This window comes from Podarcis cretensis, assembly GCF_951804945.1.
Source record: "Podarcis cretensis genome assembly, chromosome: 7".
In the NCBI taxonomy this organism is placed as follows: domain Eukaryota; kingdom Metazoa; phylum Chordata; class Lepidosauria; order Squamata; family Lacertidae; genus Podarcis; species Podarcis cretensis.
The window spans coordinates 14,778,391-14,791,901 of NC_137176.1; the positions used below are offsets into that span (position 1 = coordinate 14,778,391).

Here is a 13,511-nt window from a genome sequence, read left to right on the forward strand (position 1 = left end):
ATAAAGAAGCCAGTGTTGTGGTCATTTTACAAGATTTAGAGATAAAGGACACTTTGAATGCTTTCAAGAGGGGGAAAATACATTAACTCGAAGTGAGTTCTAATGAATGCACACTCAAGAATGGAACACAACTTCAGATAATATAATATTATATATGGTAGTAGTAATAATAAAAATAATAATAGTAATTTATTATTTATACCCCACCCATTTGGCTGGGTTTCCCCAGCCACTCTGGGCAGCTCCCAACAGAATATTAATAATAAAAAGCAATAAAATATCAAACATTAAAAACTTCCCTAAACAGAGCTGCCTTCAGATGTCTTCTAAACGTCAGGTAGTTGTTTATTTCCTTGACAACTGATGGGAGGGCATTCCACAGGGCAGGCGCCACTACCGAGAAGGCCCTCTGCCTGGTTCACTATAATCACATTTCTTGAAGTGAGGGAACCACCAAAACGCCCTCAAAGCTGGACCTCAGTGTCTGGGCTGAATGATGGGGGTGGTATACTCCTTCAGGTATACTGGACCGAGGCCATTTAGGGCTTTAAAGGTCAGCACCAACACTTTGAATTGTGCTCGGAAACGTCCTGGGAGCAGTACTCGGCAGCCAGTATTTTATAGCCTTATACAAGTAGGATTCTACTCACGCAAATATCTATCATCCTACATACAAATGATTTGGTAAGAGAAGTTTTGTGAGCTGAAGAAACATCATGCAACAAGAATTGAGAAGGCCATGGTGTTAGAAATTTTAAGTGCGTGGTAAATTGTACCTTTGAAAATGTCTGTTCTTTCACATCACTCATTTCCACACCCACGAGCAAATATAACATGCACGTGGTATGTCCAAACTTAAATGTGAACACTGCGTTTTATCAAAGGTCATGGTTTCTATAACAGAAATCATCCTGACCTTTAAAGATTCTCCCCAGTCCTCGAAAATCCATCTGGTCAGAGCAATTGAAGACCACAACGTATTTCCCAAGGCATCTCCCCATGTCTTTCGTCGTTTCTGTTTTGCCAGTTCCTGCGGGACCTGCTGGCGCTCCCCCCATGCTCATGCCTAAGGCTTGCGCCAACGTAATGTAACACCTGAAAGAAAAGGAGCACAATAGAAATATCCCTTTGCCATTGGTGCATATTGTGCCCAGTTGGAAGTCTTAAAAGCAGGGCTGGTGCTGGATTGCAAGGGGCCCTCAGCGCACACACCCCAACACAAACCACTGTGTTTCATGGATCTATGGACTGGGACACTGCATTCCGGCTGAATTAAAATGATGGGTGGCCACTGCAGATGCAAACTGAGCTTGGCTCCCATTTAAGTGTGTCACCACTGCCTGCCCAACACTAAGATAGCCATCTGCAGGCCCAAAGGGGAAAGGTGGGGCCAGCCCAAGACATTTCACCACCTGAAAGGCAGAGAGGCAGCATCACCCTAAATGCGCCCGGCTTGCTGGGTTGCACGTGGTCTCTTTGGAGACCCTGCGGAAAGAGTGCCCTGTCTCCGGCGGAATGGAGTCACTGGGAATACGAAGGCCGAGGGCCCCGCTCTCCCATTTCCCTGCCCACCAACCCAAGTCCCTTCTCGCTGCCTTACTCCATGATGGCACCCTCTGTTCCCCGGGCAAAACAAAACAAACTCCTCCTCTTCCTTTGTCTTTCTTTCTCACCCACATCTAAAGTACTGATCCAGCCCAGATCCACTCACTACGTCCTGGAGAGAGAGAGCCTCTGGATGCAAAATAAGTTCGGGAATCAAGGGCTTTTTTTGCCCCCTCCCGGGGATCTGTTGTCTCTCTTTGCTATGGCTCTGTCCCTATAGGAAGCTCAACCCTGCCAGGCTGAGCAGAAAGGATTCCGGAACATAGCTGTCAACCGTCCCTTATTTGGCGGGAAAGTCCCTTATCCCAGCACTGTGTCCCGCTGTTGTCCCTTATTGATGATGTCCCTTAAATTTCCCGGGTTTCTTTCTTTTTCTTTTTTTTTTATAAAATTTTTATTACATTTTCAATTTACAAAAAAAGAACAAACAAAAAAGAAGAAAAGGAAAAACAATCCAACTTTCAAAATGCATTTTTACGTTGCTAACTGGACTTCCCCACATCTCCCTCACCCTGCATTCTTTACAATAAACATATCAGCAAATTATTACCTTGTTTCGTATCTTATTTATATCTTTCAAATTATTTTACTTCTAAATTTAAAGTACTTTTTGTCAATTATTTATACCTTAAAGTAATGCATAAATTAACTTTAAATTTCAACTTTTTCTTACTTATAACTTAATCTTCTATTTTCCCAATCTAGTTGCAGGAGCTAGAGTTTCCAAATCGTGCAGATTCTTAACATTCATACAACTTATAATGTTTTTGTAAATAGTCCTTAAATTTTTTCCAGTCCTCTTCCGTTGTTTCTTCTCCCAAATCTCGGATTCTGCCCGACATTTCGGCCAGTTCCATATAGTCCATCAACTGCGTCTGCCACTCTTCCAGCGTGGGAAGGTCTTGTATCTTCCAATATTTTGCAATGAGTATTCTTGCTGCTGTGGTTGCATACATAAAAAGAGTTCTATCCTTCTTTAACACCTTTTGGTCCACAATGCCCAGGAGGAAGGCCTCCGGTTTCTTAGGAAAGGTGTACCTAAACACCTTTTTTAACTCATTATAGATCATTTCCCAGAAGGCCTTCACTTTTGGACAAGTCCACCAAAGGTGAAAGAATGTCCCTTCAGCCTCCTTACATTTCCAACATTTATTATCAGACCAATGATATATTTTTGCAAGTTTGACTGGGGTCATGTACCACCTATATATCATTTTCATAATATTTTCCTTCAAGGCATTACATGCCGTGAATTTCATTCCAGTGGTCCATAACCTTTCCCAGTCTTCTAACATAATGTTGTACCCAATATCCTGAGCCCATTTTATCATGGCTGATTTGACTATCTCATCCTGGGTGTTCCATTTAAGCAGCAAGTTATACATTCTCGAAAGTACCTTGGTCTTAGGTTCTAACAGTTCTGTCTCTAATTTCGATTTTTCCACCTGGAATCCTATTTTTTTGTCCGACTTAAAAACCTCTTGAATTTGAGCATAATGAAACCAGTCTTGCACCCTATTCTTTAATTTTTCAAAGCTCTGCAGCCTCCAGTTGTCTCCAATTTTTTCTATTATTTCCCAGTATTTCGGCCATCCGGCCTCCATATTGGGTTTTTTTCGAACCTTGGCCTCTGCTGGTGATAACCACCTCGGGGTCTTACCTTCTAATAAGTCTTTGTATTTTGTCCAGACCATAAATATGGCTTTCCTGACAATATGGTTTTTAAACATTTTATGAACCTTTACCTTGTCGTACCACAAGTATGCATGCCATCCAAAAGCGTTATTGTACCCTTCCAGATCTAGGACATCAGTGTTCTCAAGGAGTAACCAATCTTTCATCCAGCAGAAAGCCGCAGCTTCATAATATAGCCTTAAATCTGGCAGGGCAAACCCCCCTCTCTCTTTTGCATCCGTTAATATTTTAAATTTTATTCGGGGCTTTTTGCCCTGCCAGACAAACCTAGAAATATCTTTCTGCCACTTCCCAAAACACTCCACTCTGTCCACGATCTGTAGGGTCTGAAACAAAAATAACATCTTCGGCAATACATTCATCTTTATAGCTGCAATTCGACCCAACAAGGAGAGTTTCAATCTTGACCAGATCTCTAAATCTTTCTTAATTTCTGACCAGCATTTTTCATAATTATCTTTAAATAGATTCAAATTTTTAGCAGACAGGTTTACCCCTAGGTATTTTACCTTTTTAACAACATTTAATTCTGTCTCTTTCTGAAACCCATCTATTTCCAAAGGTGTCAAATTTTTCTCCAAAACCTTGGTTTTTTGCTTATTCAATTTGAACCCCGCTACCAGACCAAATTCATAAATTAATTCTAACACTCTCTTCGTACTAGATTCTGGCTCCTGTAGTGTTGAAACCAAATCATCTGCAAAAGCTTTCAATTTAAATTGTTTCACTCCGACCTGTATTCCTTGTACCAACCGGTCTTCCCTAATCATGTTCAAAAGCACCTCCAGAACAGAAATAAATAATAGAGGGGATAGGGGGCAACCTTGTCGTGATCCTTTTTCAATTTTAAACTCTTCTGTCACCACATTGTTTACTATCAGTTTAGCTTTCTGCTCTGAATAAATTGCCTCTATTCCATTTTCAAACCCCCGTCCCACTCCCATCCCTTCCAAATTTTTCTTCATAAACCTCCAAGAAATGTTATCAAAGGCCTTCTCCGCATCAACAAAAATTAACACTGATTTTGTATTGATGTTGGTTTGCAAAAGTTCCAAAATGTCAATAATATTCCTAGTGTTGTCAGACAAATGTCTTCCTGGGAGAAAGCCTGCCTGATCCTTGTGAATTACTTCGTTTAATACTTTTTTAAATCTACTTGCCAAAATGTCTGCAAAATTTTTGTAATCCACATTTAGGAGTGAGATGGGACGGTAGTTCTTAAGTTGAGTCTTTTCAGTTTCCACTTTAGGAATCAATGTGATGAAAGCTTCTTTCCACGATTCCGGTGCCTTCTTCCCCTCCAAAATCTGATTGCATACCTCCATTAATGGTTGTGTCAAAAAGTCTTTCAATATCTTGTAATACTTGGAGGTAAGTCCATCTGGACCTGGAGATTTGCCTAATTGCATATTCTGAATGGCACCCTCTATTTCTTGTTGTGTTATTTTATGATTCAGGATTGTTCTCTTTTCCTGAGCGAGTTTTGGTAATCCATTTGTTTTCAAAAATTGTTCTATCTCAGTCTCTTCTTGTGGCCCTTGAGTGTAAAGCTTTTTGAAATATCTCTGGAAGCACTTCCTAATTTCTTCGGGTTTCTGGATATCTTTCCCTTCAATCTCTAAGTTAGTAACTGTATTCAATTTTTGTCTCTTTTTCAACTGCCATGCTAGTAGTTTCGCACACTTGTTAGCTGATTCAAATGATCTTTGTTTCATTTGTTTAATTTTCCACTTTACTTCTTGGTTTATCAATTTCGCATACTGTGCTTGGTAAAATTTAATTTCTCTCAAGATCTTCTTCGATTTTGGTTTGGATCTCAACTTTTTCTCTCCATCTCTTATCTTCTCTAAAATCTTATCTTTTTTCCCATTCCAAAATCTTTTCTTTATCGTGTTCTGTTGTATCAGAAACCCTCTCATAACTGCTTTGCTTGCGTCCCAGATTGTTCTCCTTTCCACCGTGGTATTCAGATTTATTTCAAAATAATCTTTCAAAGTTTTTTGGGCCTTCTTCACAATCTCCTGATTTCTTAATAGGGTGTCATTCATTTTCCATCTAAAGGAGCCGATTGGAGTAAGTCTTAGTTCCATTTTCATAGCGTTATGGTCGGAGCAGGTTTTTGGGCAGATTTCCACTTTTCTGATCATAGGTGCCAGCCTTCTAGATATCCATATTTGGTCTATTCTTGTCCATGACAAATGAGCCTCAGAAAAGAAAGTTCCTTCTCTACCTAAGGGGTTCTTTGTCCTCCATGTATCGATCAAGTCCATATTGTCAGTTAGTTCAAAAAAAGTTTTGGGTAGTCTACCATCTTTTGTTAAATTTTGGTCTTGCGACTTATCCATATTTGTGGAGACCACTCCGTTCATATCTCCCATCATAATGATGTTGGTATAGTCCAGATAGTCCAGAATTGTCTCATGCAGTTTCCTATAAAATTCTGATTTCCCCTCGTTCGGTGCATAAATTCCTAATAACAAATTTTTTTCTCCTTGGGCCTGTATTTCAATAGCCAAAATTCTTCCTTGCTCATCTTTAAATAAAAGTTTTGGTGACAGGCTCTCCTTTGCATAAATCACCACTCCTCTTTTCTTGACTTTATCCGATGAAATAAATTCTTGGCCTAGTCTTTTATTAATTAACACTTTTCTATGGAGCCTAGTCACATGTGTTTCCTGCAAACAAATAATGTCCAATTGTTCTTTTTTCAATATATGAAAGATTCTTCTTCTTTTCTCTGGGGAATTTCCGCCATTTATATTCCAACTAAGAAGCTGCAGAGACATCCTGGATCAGTCTATTGGTCCTGTGGTGGTGTCCCTTTCTTTTGGTCCTCTGGTCCCGAGGGTGTAGGTACCAGTGTAGGTGCAGGTGGTGGTGGTGGCCAGGCTCCTATTGTTCCTTTCTGTAGATCCTCTTCGTGGTCGTTTAAAAACTTTTGTTGGTCTTCTGCTGTTTTGATTTTAACTTTCTTTCCTTTGAAGTTAAAAGATATCCCTTGAGGGAACTCCCACCTATAAGGAATTGAATTACCTCTCAATAATTTTGCAAGTTCTGTATACGTAGCTCTGAGATCCAAAAGCTGTTTCGGTATGTCTCTGTAAATTTCTGCTCTGCTGCCCTGAATGTCAAGCGATTTTCCAAAGTGAAGGCCTAATATTTTATCTCTCTCTTGCTTAGATCTTAAAATGATCAAACAGTCTCTGGGTCTGTCCTTCCTCGTCACTCTTCCCAATCTGAAAGCAGTTACAATTTTAAAATCCTTGTCCTCTTCAATACCCCAGAACTTTGAAAATTCTAATGTCAAATAACCAATCAAATCTTCCTGTTCAAGTTCTGGAATAGCTCTAAGTCTAAGATTACTTTCCCGGTTTCTCAGTTCAGTCATCGACAAGTAAGCCTGCTGCTCACTAATCTGTTTATGCAACGGCTTCACCTCCACCTTTATTGCCTCGGCCTTCAAGTTGGCTTCCTCTGCTTTTTGCTTGGCTTCCTCAGCCAGTTTGCGATTCTCTGCCATTACTTCCTGAAGATTCCCAATTGCTTGTGTATGTTGGGCCACCTGGTCAGTCAGTTTATTTATAGAGGATGTGGCTTGATCAATTTTAGTCAAATGTTCATCCGCCTTTTTGTTTAAAATTGCCAGTTGTTCCAAGATCTGATTTAAAACTTTTTCAGATCCTCCTGAAGCCATATCCCCTGTAGATGTCTGCTCAACTGCCCCTTTTTGTATTTCTAAAACAGCTGGGACAGATGATCTACGTGGTTGAGAAGTCAAGGTTGTTTGTACCAATTGTTTTGCCTTTATTTTAGCCAATCTTGTTTTCCCTGTGTCACTCATTCCAATCCCGTCTGTATGTCAAGGTCAGACTGTATATATTCCCATGAGAAAGGCAGTTCCAAAATATAAACAACAAGGCAGCAAAGGATCAAAACAAAGTGTAGTTCCCAGATAATTATAAATCCAAAGTCCTCTAGGGGGAGTACAATATAGTTCAACCGAAAGAAAGAGGTTTTCCCTTCTTTGAGGTCCCAGCAGTCCGAAAAATCTAAAGATCTAAAGAGCCTTTTAATTTCCTTTTAGCATGGAGCTTTTCCCAAATTAATACAAAGTCTCAGAAAAGGTGCAAGAAACAGTTTCCCTATTTCTTCTATGATGTAACGTTTACATGCAACACTTTCAACATTAGATACAGTTTCAGCAGTTTGACAGTTCTTCTTTACCCTGGCAGTCCGCAGATTTGGTTTCCTCAGTTATTTATAAATCCCAAGGGAAGAGGGGGAATCCAATCAAAAGACCAACATAAATACTCCGAAATTGTCTCTTTTAATTTCCCTGCCAAAAGTTCAATTGTCAGCACAATGGTCCAATCTTTTTTAAAGTTCTTTCTAAACGCTTCCCGCTTGTCAAAACTTTACTTTGATCTCTTTAGCACGGTCGGGAGACGGACTTCCTGGTTACGTTTCCCGTTTTCAGCCGAATTAAGGTACTTTAGTCCCAATAATTTTCAAGTCCCCTTACTCACGGGTTGTAGTTGCAAATCTGATGTTCCAAGAAGAAAGGTCGGCGCTCATCAGCAGCAGCCGCGCGGCTTTGCTTCCCGCAGAAAGAGCGATGAACTCACAGCGCCGCTCCCCCTTTCACGTTCCGGAGCCCCTTACGGGGTTCCTTTCCCGTTTCTGGGGGGGCTTCTGGCGCCCGCCGAGTCCCACGGCCACAAGCTCACTCTGCCCGTGGTTTTTCTTAATGGGTCACCGCTATGCCGCAGCGGACGACCCTTTCCTGCGGAGCCCCTCTTCAGAGCGCGAAGAGGACCGCCATTGCTGTTTCGCGCCGCCTCCGGAAGCTCAATTTCCCGGGTTTCAAAGGCCAGGGAGGAGGGAGGCTCCAACTGTGTTGCTTGGCTGCACTGCTCACCCAATAAGGAGTTTAAGAATGACTGGGGGGTTGAGCTTTCATGCCTTGTGCCGATCAAATCGGCCGCGTTGCCTGGGGACTCGCCTTTGCTCAGTGCTTCCCAGCAGAGAGGGGACGGTGGTTTTCTTTGCTGCACCCCCTTTGCCGGGTTGCTGCGCTGTGGGAACCACCGCTTGAGGCTTCATTTGGCTGCTGGCTGGGCTTTCTGCCTTTGGCTTGGAGGGGCTCAGAAGTTGAACATACCTGTGCTTTGAAAATCCCTTATTTTGGCTGCTGATCCCTTATTTTTGAGGCTGCTGGTCCCTTAATTTTCAAATCTGTAAGTTGACAACAATGTTCCGGAGGGCAAACTCCTCCCCTCTCCTCAGTTCCAAGGCAGAAGGCAGGAGTTGGGGACCATCTGGTCATCCAACAGCCAAGAAGCATGATTTGTGGCAGCCACAAAGACTTCTCCCCCAACAATCGACCGCCTTCTCAACCGACCAGCGCAACCCTTGTCCAGTTAGCTGCATGGGTACCCGGAGCGGCAGTCATGCCGTGCACCTGGGGGTGTGGGGCGAGCTGTGCAGGGGGCGCCATCCATCACATGGGGGTGGCGGGGTGAGCTCCCCATGGTGTGCCTTTTTGTGACCCCCTCATGGAAGACACCTGGGTCAGACCACCACCCCTTCCTACTCCCCTGCCTACCAGTGAAGAAGTAGTTAGGGAAAACTGACATCAGGAACAAGTGGTGATGGGGAACAAAGATCAACATTGAGATCTGCTGCCCCTGTGGACCTTGCCGCCTGAGGCAGCTGCCTCGCCTCATAGGTAGGCCGGCCCTAACAGGGACAGAATAGTCAGGTCAGGCTGCTGAAAGGCCCACCTGAGCCACTGGGGTCCTCAAGCAATGTTTGATTTGACTGGCTGTGGCTGCCAAGCCTCAGTTACATGCAACTCAGTTACATGCAAAGAAAAGCCAGAATACTGAGGAATTACAAGGTATAATACCTAAGAAATCCAAAAGCTAACATGCAGACAGGGAAGGAAGTTAGATTGTGCCCTCTTTTACTGGGTTTTTTTTTAACATCTATTCTAGTACAAATAGCAGTACAGGCTACAGAAAACGCTAGCTTCACATAAGACATAATATTAATACTATTGATGTTCTACTAACCTGCCGATGTCTTGATTTTTACTTTATATTTTACTATTAGCTATCTTGGGTGAGAAGACCAAAGGCACATTTAATAAATTTAAAGATAAAATAAATGTGTCAGCAACAAGTTTTCATTTTTAAATTACTGTAGTCAAGCGCTAAGAAAACACATAGTGATTAGCAAACACACCCAAATCTCTTCTGGTTTTAATCCAGAATAGCCAGACTAATTCCCATGATACCCACAGGTCATTAGTCCCTGTTGTATTGTGCATTGTGGTAAACTCTAGATGGTCTGAGTTTCAATCTGAAATGGATCCCCCAATTGGACACTTGGAATCTAGAATCCAAACCCCTCTCCTTCCTAGAAATATGCTAAAGACAACCACCATATATTGGCATTCCAGAGTGAAACAATGCCGCTTTCATTGAAGGTGAATATGAATGTACCGGTACTTCTTTTTTTAATATATAAAAATGTCGTGAATTATAAGGAAAACTCTCTTCTCTGTCTTGATTTCAAAACCTTGCACAAACCCTCACAGTTAATGCTCCAATAGAGTAAGACGGAATGAGACTCTGAAATAATATGCTGGAGAATGACATTGGCATACAGAACATCTAATCCTTCAAACAGGCGGAAGGACAGAAGTATCTCTCACCTGTCTGTGAGAGGGGTGATGACAAGCCTGTCTGTGCAGCCCAGAAATTCATTCTGATATGTGAAAGCCACATCCGTGATGTTAATCATCATCTTGTCCGCATCTTCATTGAAATAAAATCTGCATTGCTTCAGCCACTCAAAGTCTGTGGGGTTCTTGATATGCATACGGCACTAGGAACAAGAGACCATGTTGCCATAGGCTTTATAAAGAGAGTTTCTAAGAAGGAATCAGGCAGAACTAGCAACTGACTCGAGTGTGTGTAAGGGAGAGGGAAACCAGTTGAATGCCAACTGTGGAAAAAGCCTTGCAATGATAATGTCTTGCTGAGAGCAAGGTTGCATGGGCAGTGGCATCAGAGCACAACAAGAGGCAGATCTGATAATAAGGTAAAGGTAAAGGTACCCCTGACCGTTAGGTCCAGTTGCGGACGACTCTGGGGGTGTGCGCTCATCTCGCTCTATGGGCCAAGGGAGCCGGTGTTTGTCCACAGACAGCTTCTGGATCATGTGGCCAGCATGACTAAGCCGCTTCTGGCGAACCAGAGCAGTGCACGAAAACGCCGCTTACCTTCCCACTGGAGTGGTACCTATTTATCTACTTGCACTTTGACGTGCTTTTGAACTGCTAGGTTGGCAGGAGCAGGGACCGAGCAATGGGAGCTCACCCCATCGTGGGGATTCAAACCGCCGACCTTCTGATCAGCAAGCCCTAGGCTCTGTGGTTTAAACCACAGCACCACTGCATCTCTGATAATACAAGACTGCAAAGCCTTACATATGAACCATAAGCTAAAGCAGTGATGAAAACACGTTCACAACTGGTCTGCTAGGATAGCACCAAAAACATATTTTTGCCCTAGTGGATTATATTTACTGAATGGATTTAATGTACATTCCGCTATTGAGCATACTTCTGCTTTTCCCCTCTGGTTATTTTCAATGCATAAAAGTCATTTTACCAGGTCGTCAAATATATCCCGTTGATGCACATGAATTGTGATCAGTGTCTCATATTTGATGCGTTCTATGGGGCTCAGGTCCTTTGTCGTCATATCTATCAGAGTATTCAAGAGGTCCAAGAAAAACTGGTTTGTTTTGGGCATTATTTTCTTGTCGTACTTTGCGTTGGTCAAAGCTTCTTCAGCGTCTCTGGTCCAGATCATTTGAATTCCCAACAAGCCAACCTTAGGGGAAAATTTTTTTCCAGAAAAGTTATGTAGAGTTCAAATCAGGTTCTTCAAAAGCCATTTCTGCTGATCGACAGAGCCGGCCCACACATGACGCAGGGTGAGGCAGCTGCCTCGGGCAGTGGAAATGGAAAAGGCAGGACTCCTGCAATTGTCCTGCCCTTCTCACCACCACCACAGAAGCAACCCAGGTGAGGAAGACTTTAGCAATGGTACAGCATTCTGCCGCCTGGCTTTGACACCAGGCAGAAAGGGGGCTTCAGAAAGCACTTCTTGTGGAGAAGTGCGTTCTGAAACTCTTCCTTGGCAGGCTTGGTGAGGACTTCTCCTTGAGGACTTCACACAGACTCCACCACTACAAAAAGCTTCTGAAAAGGCAGGAGTGCGAGGGGCAGCAAAGGAGCAAGCTAATGCCTCAGGAAGAACACCCGCCATCAGCTTGCAAGGAGGTGGCCCAACCCATGATCCCTATTCTGCCTCTATGTTTGGAAAAAATAAGGTAAACGGTCAAAAAAGCAACTCTGAAAGCTTACAAGGTAGGAGTAAAGGCCACTCCTCTGTGACAGGAAGAGGGCCAGTCATGGAAACCAATGGACAACTTGGGTTTCTTTTCCCTCTTACAGCTGTTCCAATTCCTTGTTTTTGTATTTTGGCAAGTCAATCATCACCTTTGCCAGCTGGGATCTGATGGTTTTACAGAAATCCACTCCAAGGATCAAAATGGGTCTTTGGCTTGAACTTTGAGGCTGGCTAATGAGAGGATTTTCTAGGAATAAATTCTGTGTGTGAGAGAGAGATACACACACATACTGTATATGGAGCTGTTATGAATAATTCTCCAAGCCCCTGACCTTGAAAGGGATTGATTAAATGAATGAAGAATGAGCGGAGAACTGTTTACTGACAGAGAAACCCTGAAAAGTACATAACTTGTTTACCAAAGTCTGAAGCCCATTTGGCAGAGAATCTGTGATGTTTCGCATGAATTTTATTATTACTTATCTATTTCTATTATTAAATGTCTATCCCGCCCTACCTCGCAAAGGAACTCAAGGCAGCAAACAACCAGCAACAAAAGAATGACAATATCTTAAAGTACAAAACCTTAAGTTTTTAGAGCTACCAGAGTAAACTTCCTAAATGACCACTAGAGTGGGTGTTTGAGAAGTAAATATGTGAGAGACTTTCTGGCAAGTCTAGGACTTCTTATGCCAGAGACATACACAGCAATATACTTTGCTCTTTATATCAAGCATAATCCTTGGAAAAATTGGAACCATCATCCCATAACTGTTTTTTGTTGCGGGGGGGGGGGGGGGGATTAGAAACTTGCTGGGCAGGGTAGGAAGAAAGAAAGTCAATCAGTTGGAAGTCCGCTTCCTGGATGCTTGCAGCTGCCTGCCGAATCACGAGATGTAAAGAGCCCTGGGACTCCTTTAAGAGGGAATTGAGCCACACCTCCACATTACCTTCTGCCATGACGGGCTTTTCCAGCTCAATTGTCTCACCTTCCCGAGAGGAGATTGAAAGGATCCGATCATAAACCTGAAAATTATGCATCTTGTGTGACAAAGTTGCACGGAACAGGGATAGCAATTGTACCCTTCCTGATGTTGTTGGAAGAAGAAGAAGAAGAAGAAGAAGAAGAAGAAGAAGAAGAAGAAGAAGAAGAAGAAGAAGAAGAACAACAACAACAACAACAACAACAACAACACAGTCGTACCTTGGATCTCAAACGCCTTGGCTCCCGAACAAAATCGGCTCCTGAATGATCGAAATCCAGAAGTGAGTGTTCCGGTTTTCAAATGATTTTCAGAAGCCGAACATCCGGCACGGCTTCCGATTGGCTGCAGGAGCTTCCTGCAGCCAATTGGAAGCAGCGCTTTGGTTTTGGAAGTCAAATGGACTTCCGGAACGGATTCTGTTCAACTTCCAAGATACGACTGTAATACTAACAACAATAATTTATAATATATATTTCGTGGAGATTGGGGTGGCATGTAACAGTATCCATTCCAGCTTTGTGGGAAGGGATGAGGAGTAGGAGGGATGGGTCCTGATATTCAAAAGGAAATAAAAATCAGTCAGTGCTGTTTTGTGCTCTGCATGACCTGAAAAGCCAACCCCCCTTTTCTAGCCTAAGCTCAACAGAGGAGCGAGAACACAGGTGAGACCTGAGCAGCCAGGTAAGTGCTTTCATTAGGTTCCAAGATGGCTTCCTGTATTTTGGGTCCTCTGAGGTTAGGGCAGGGTGTATAAAGGACTGGCAAGTGCCCAGGAATTCAGATAACCACCGCTTCCTTT

The 13,511-nt window shown here is 42.8% G+C and overlaps 1 protein-coding gene across 1 annotated transcript in view; it reads right to left on the bottom strand.

Annotated features, from left to right (window-relative positions):
- DNAH5 (dynein axonemal heavy chain 5) overlaps positions 1-13,511 on the bottom strand; it is a 185,075-nt gene that overhangs the window by 92,946 nt on the left and 78,618 nt on the right. Inside the window, exons 33-36 of the mRNA XM_079985129.1 lie at positions 12,537-12,752; positions 10,980-11,204; positions 10,019-10,191; positions 917-1,095 (exon numbers count right to left, since the gene is read on the bottom strand). Of these exons, the coding sequence (XP_079841255.1) occupies positions 917-1,095; positions 10,019-10,191; positions 10,980-11,204; positions 12,537-12,752 (793 nt within the window). The remainder of the gene's footprint in view (positions 1-916; positions 1,096-10,018; positions 10,192-10,979; positions 11,205-12,536; positions 12,753-13,511) is intronic.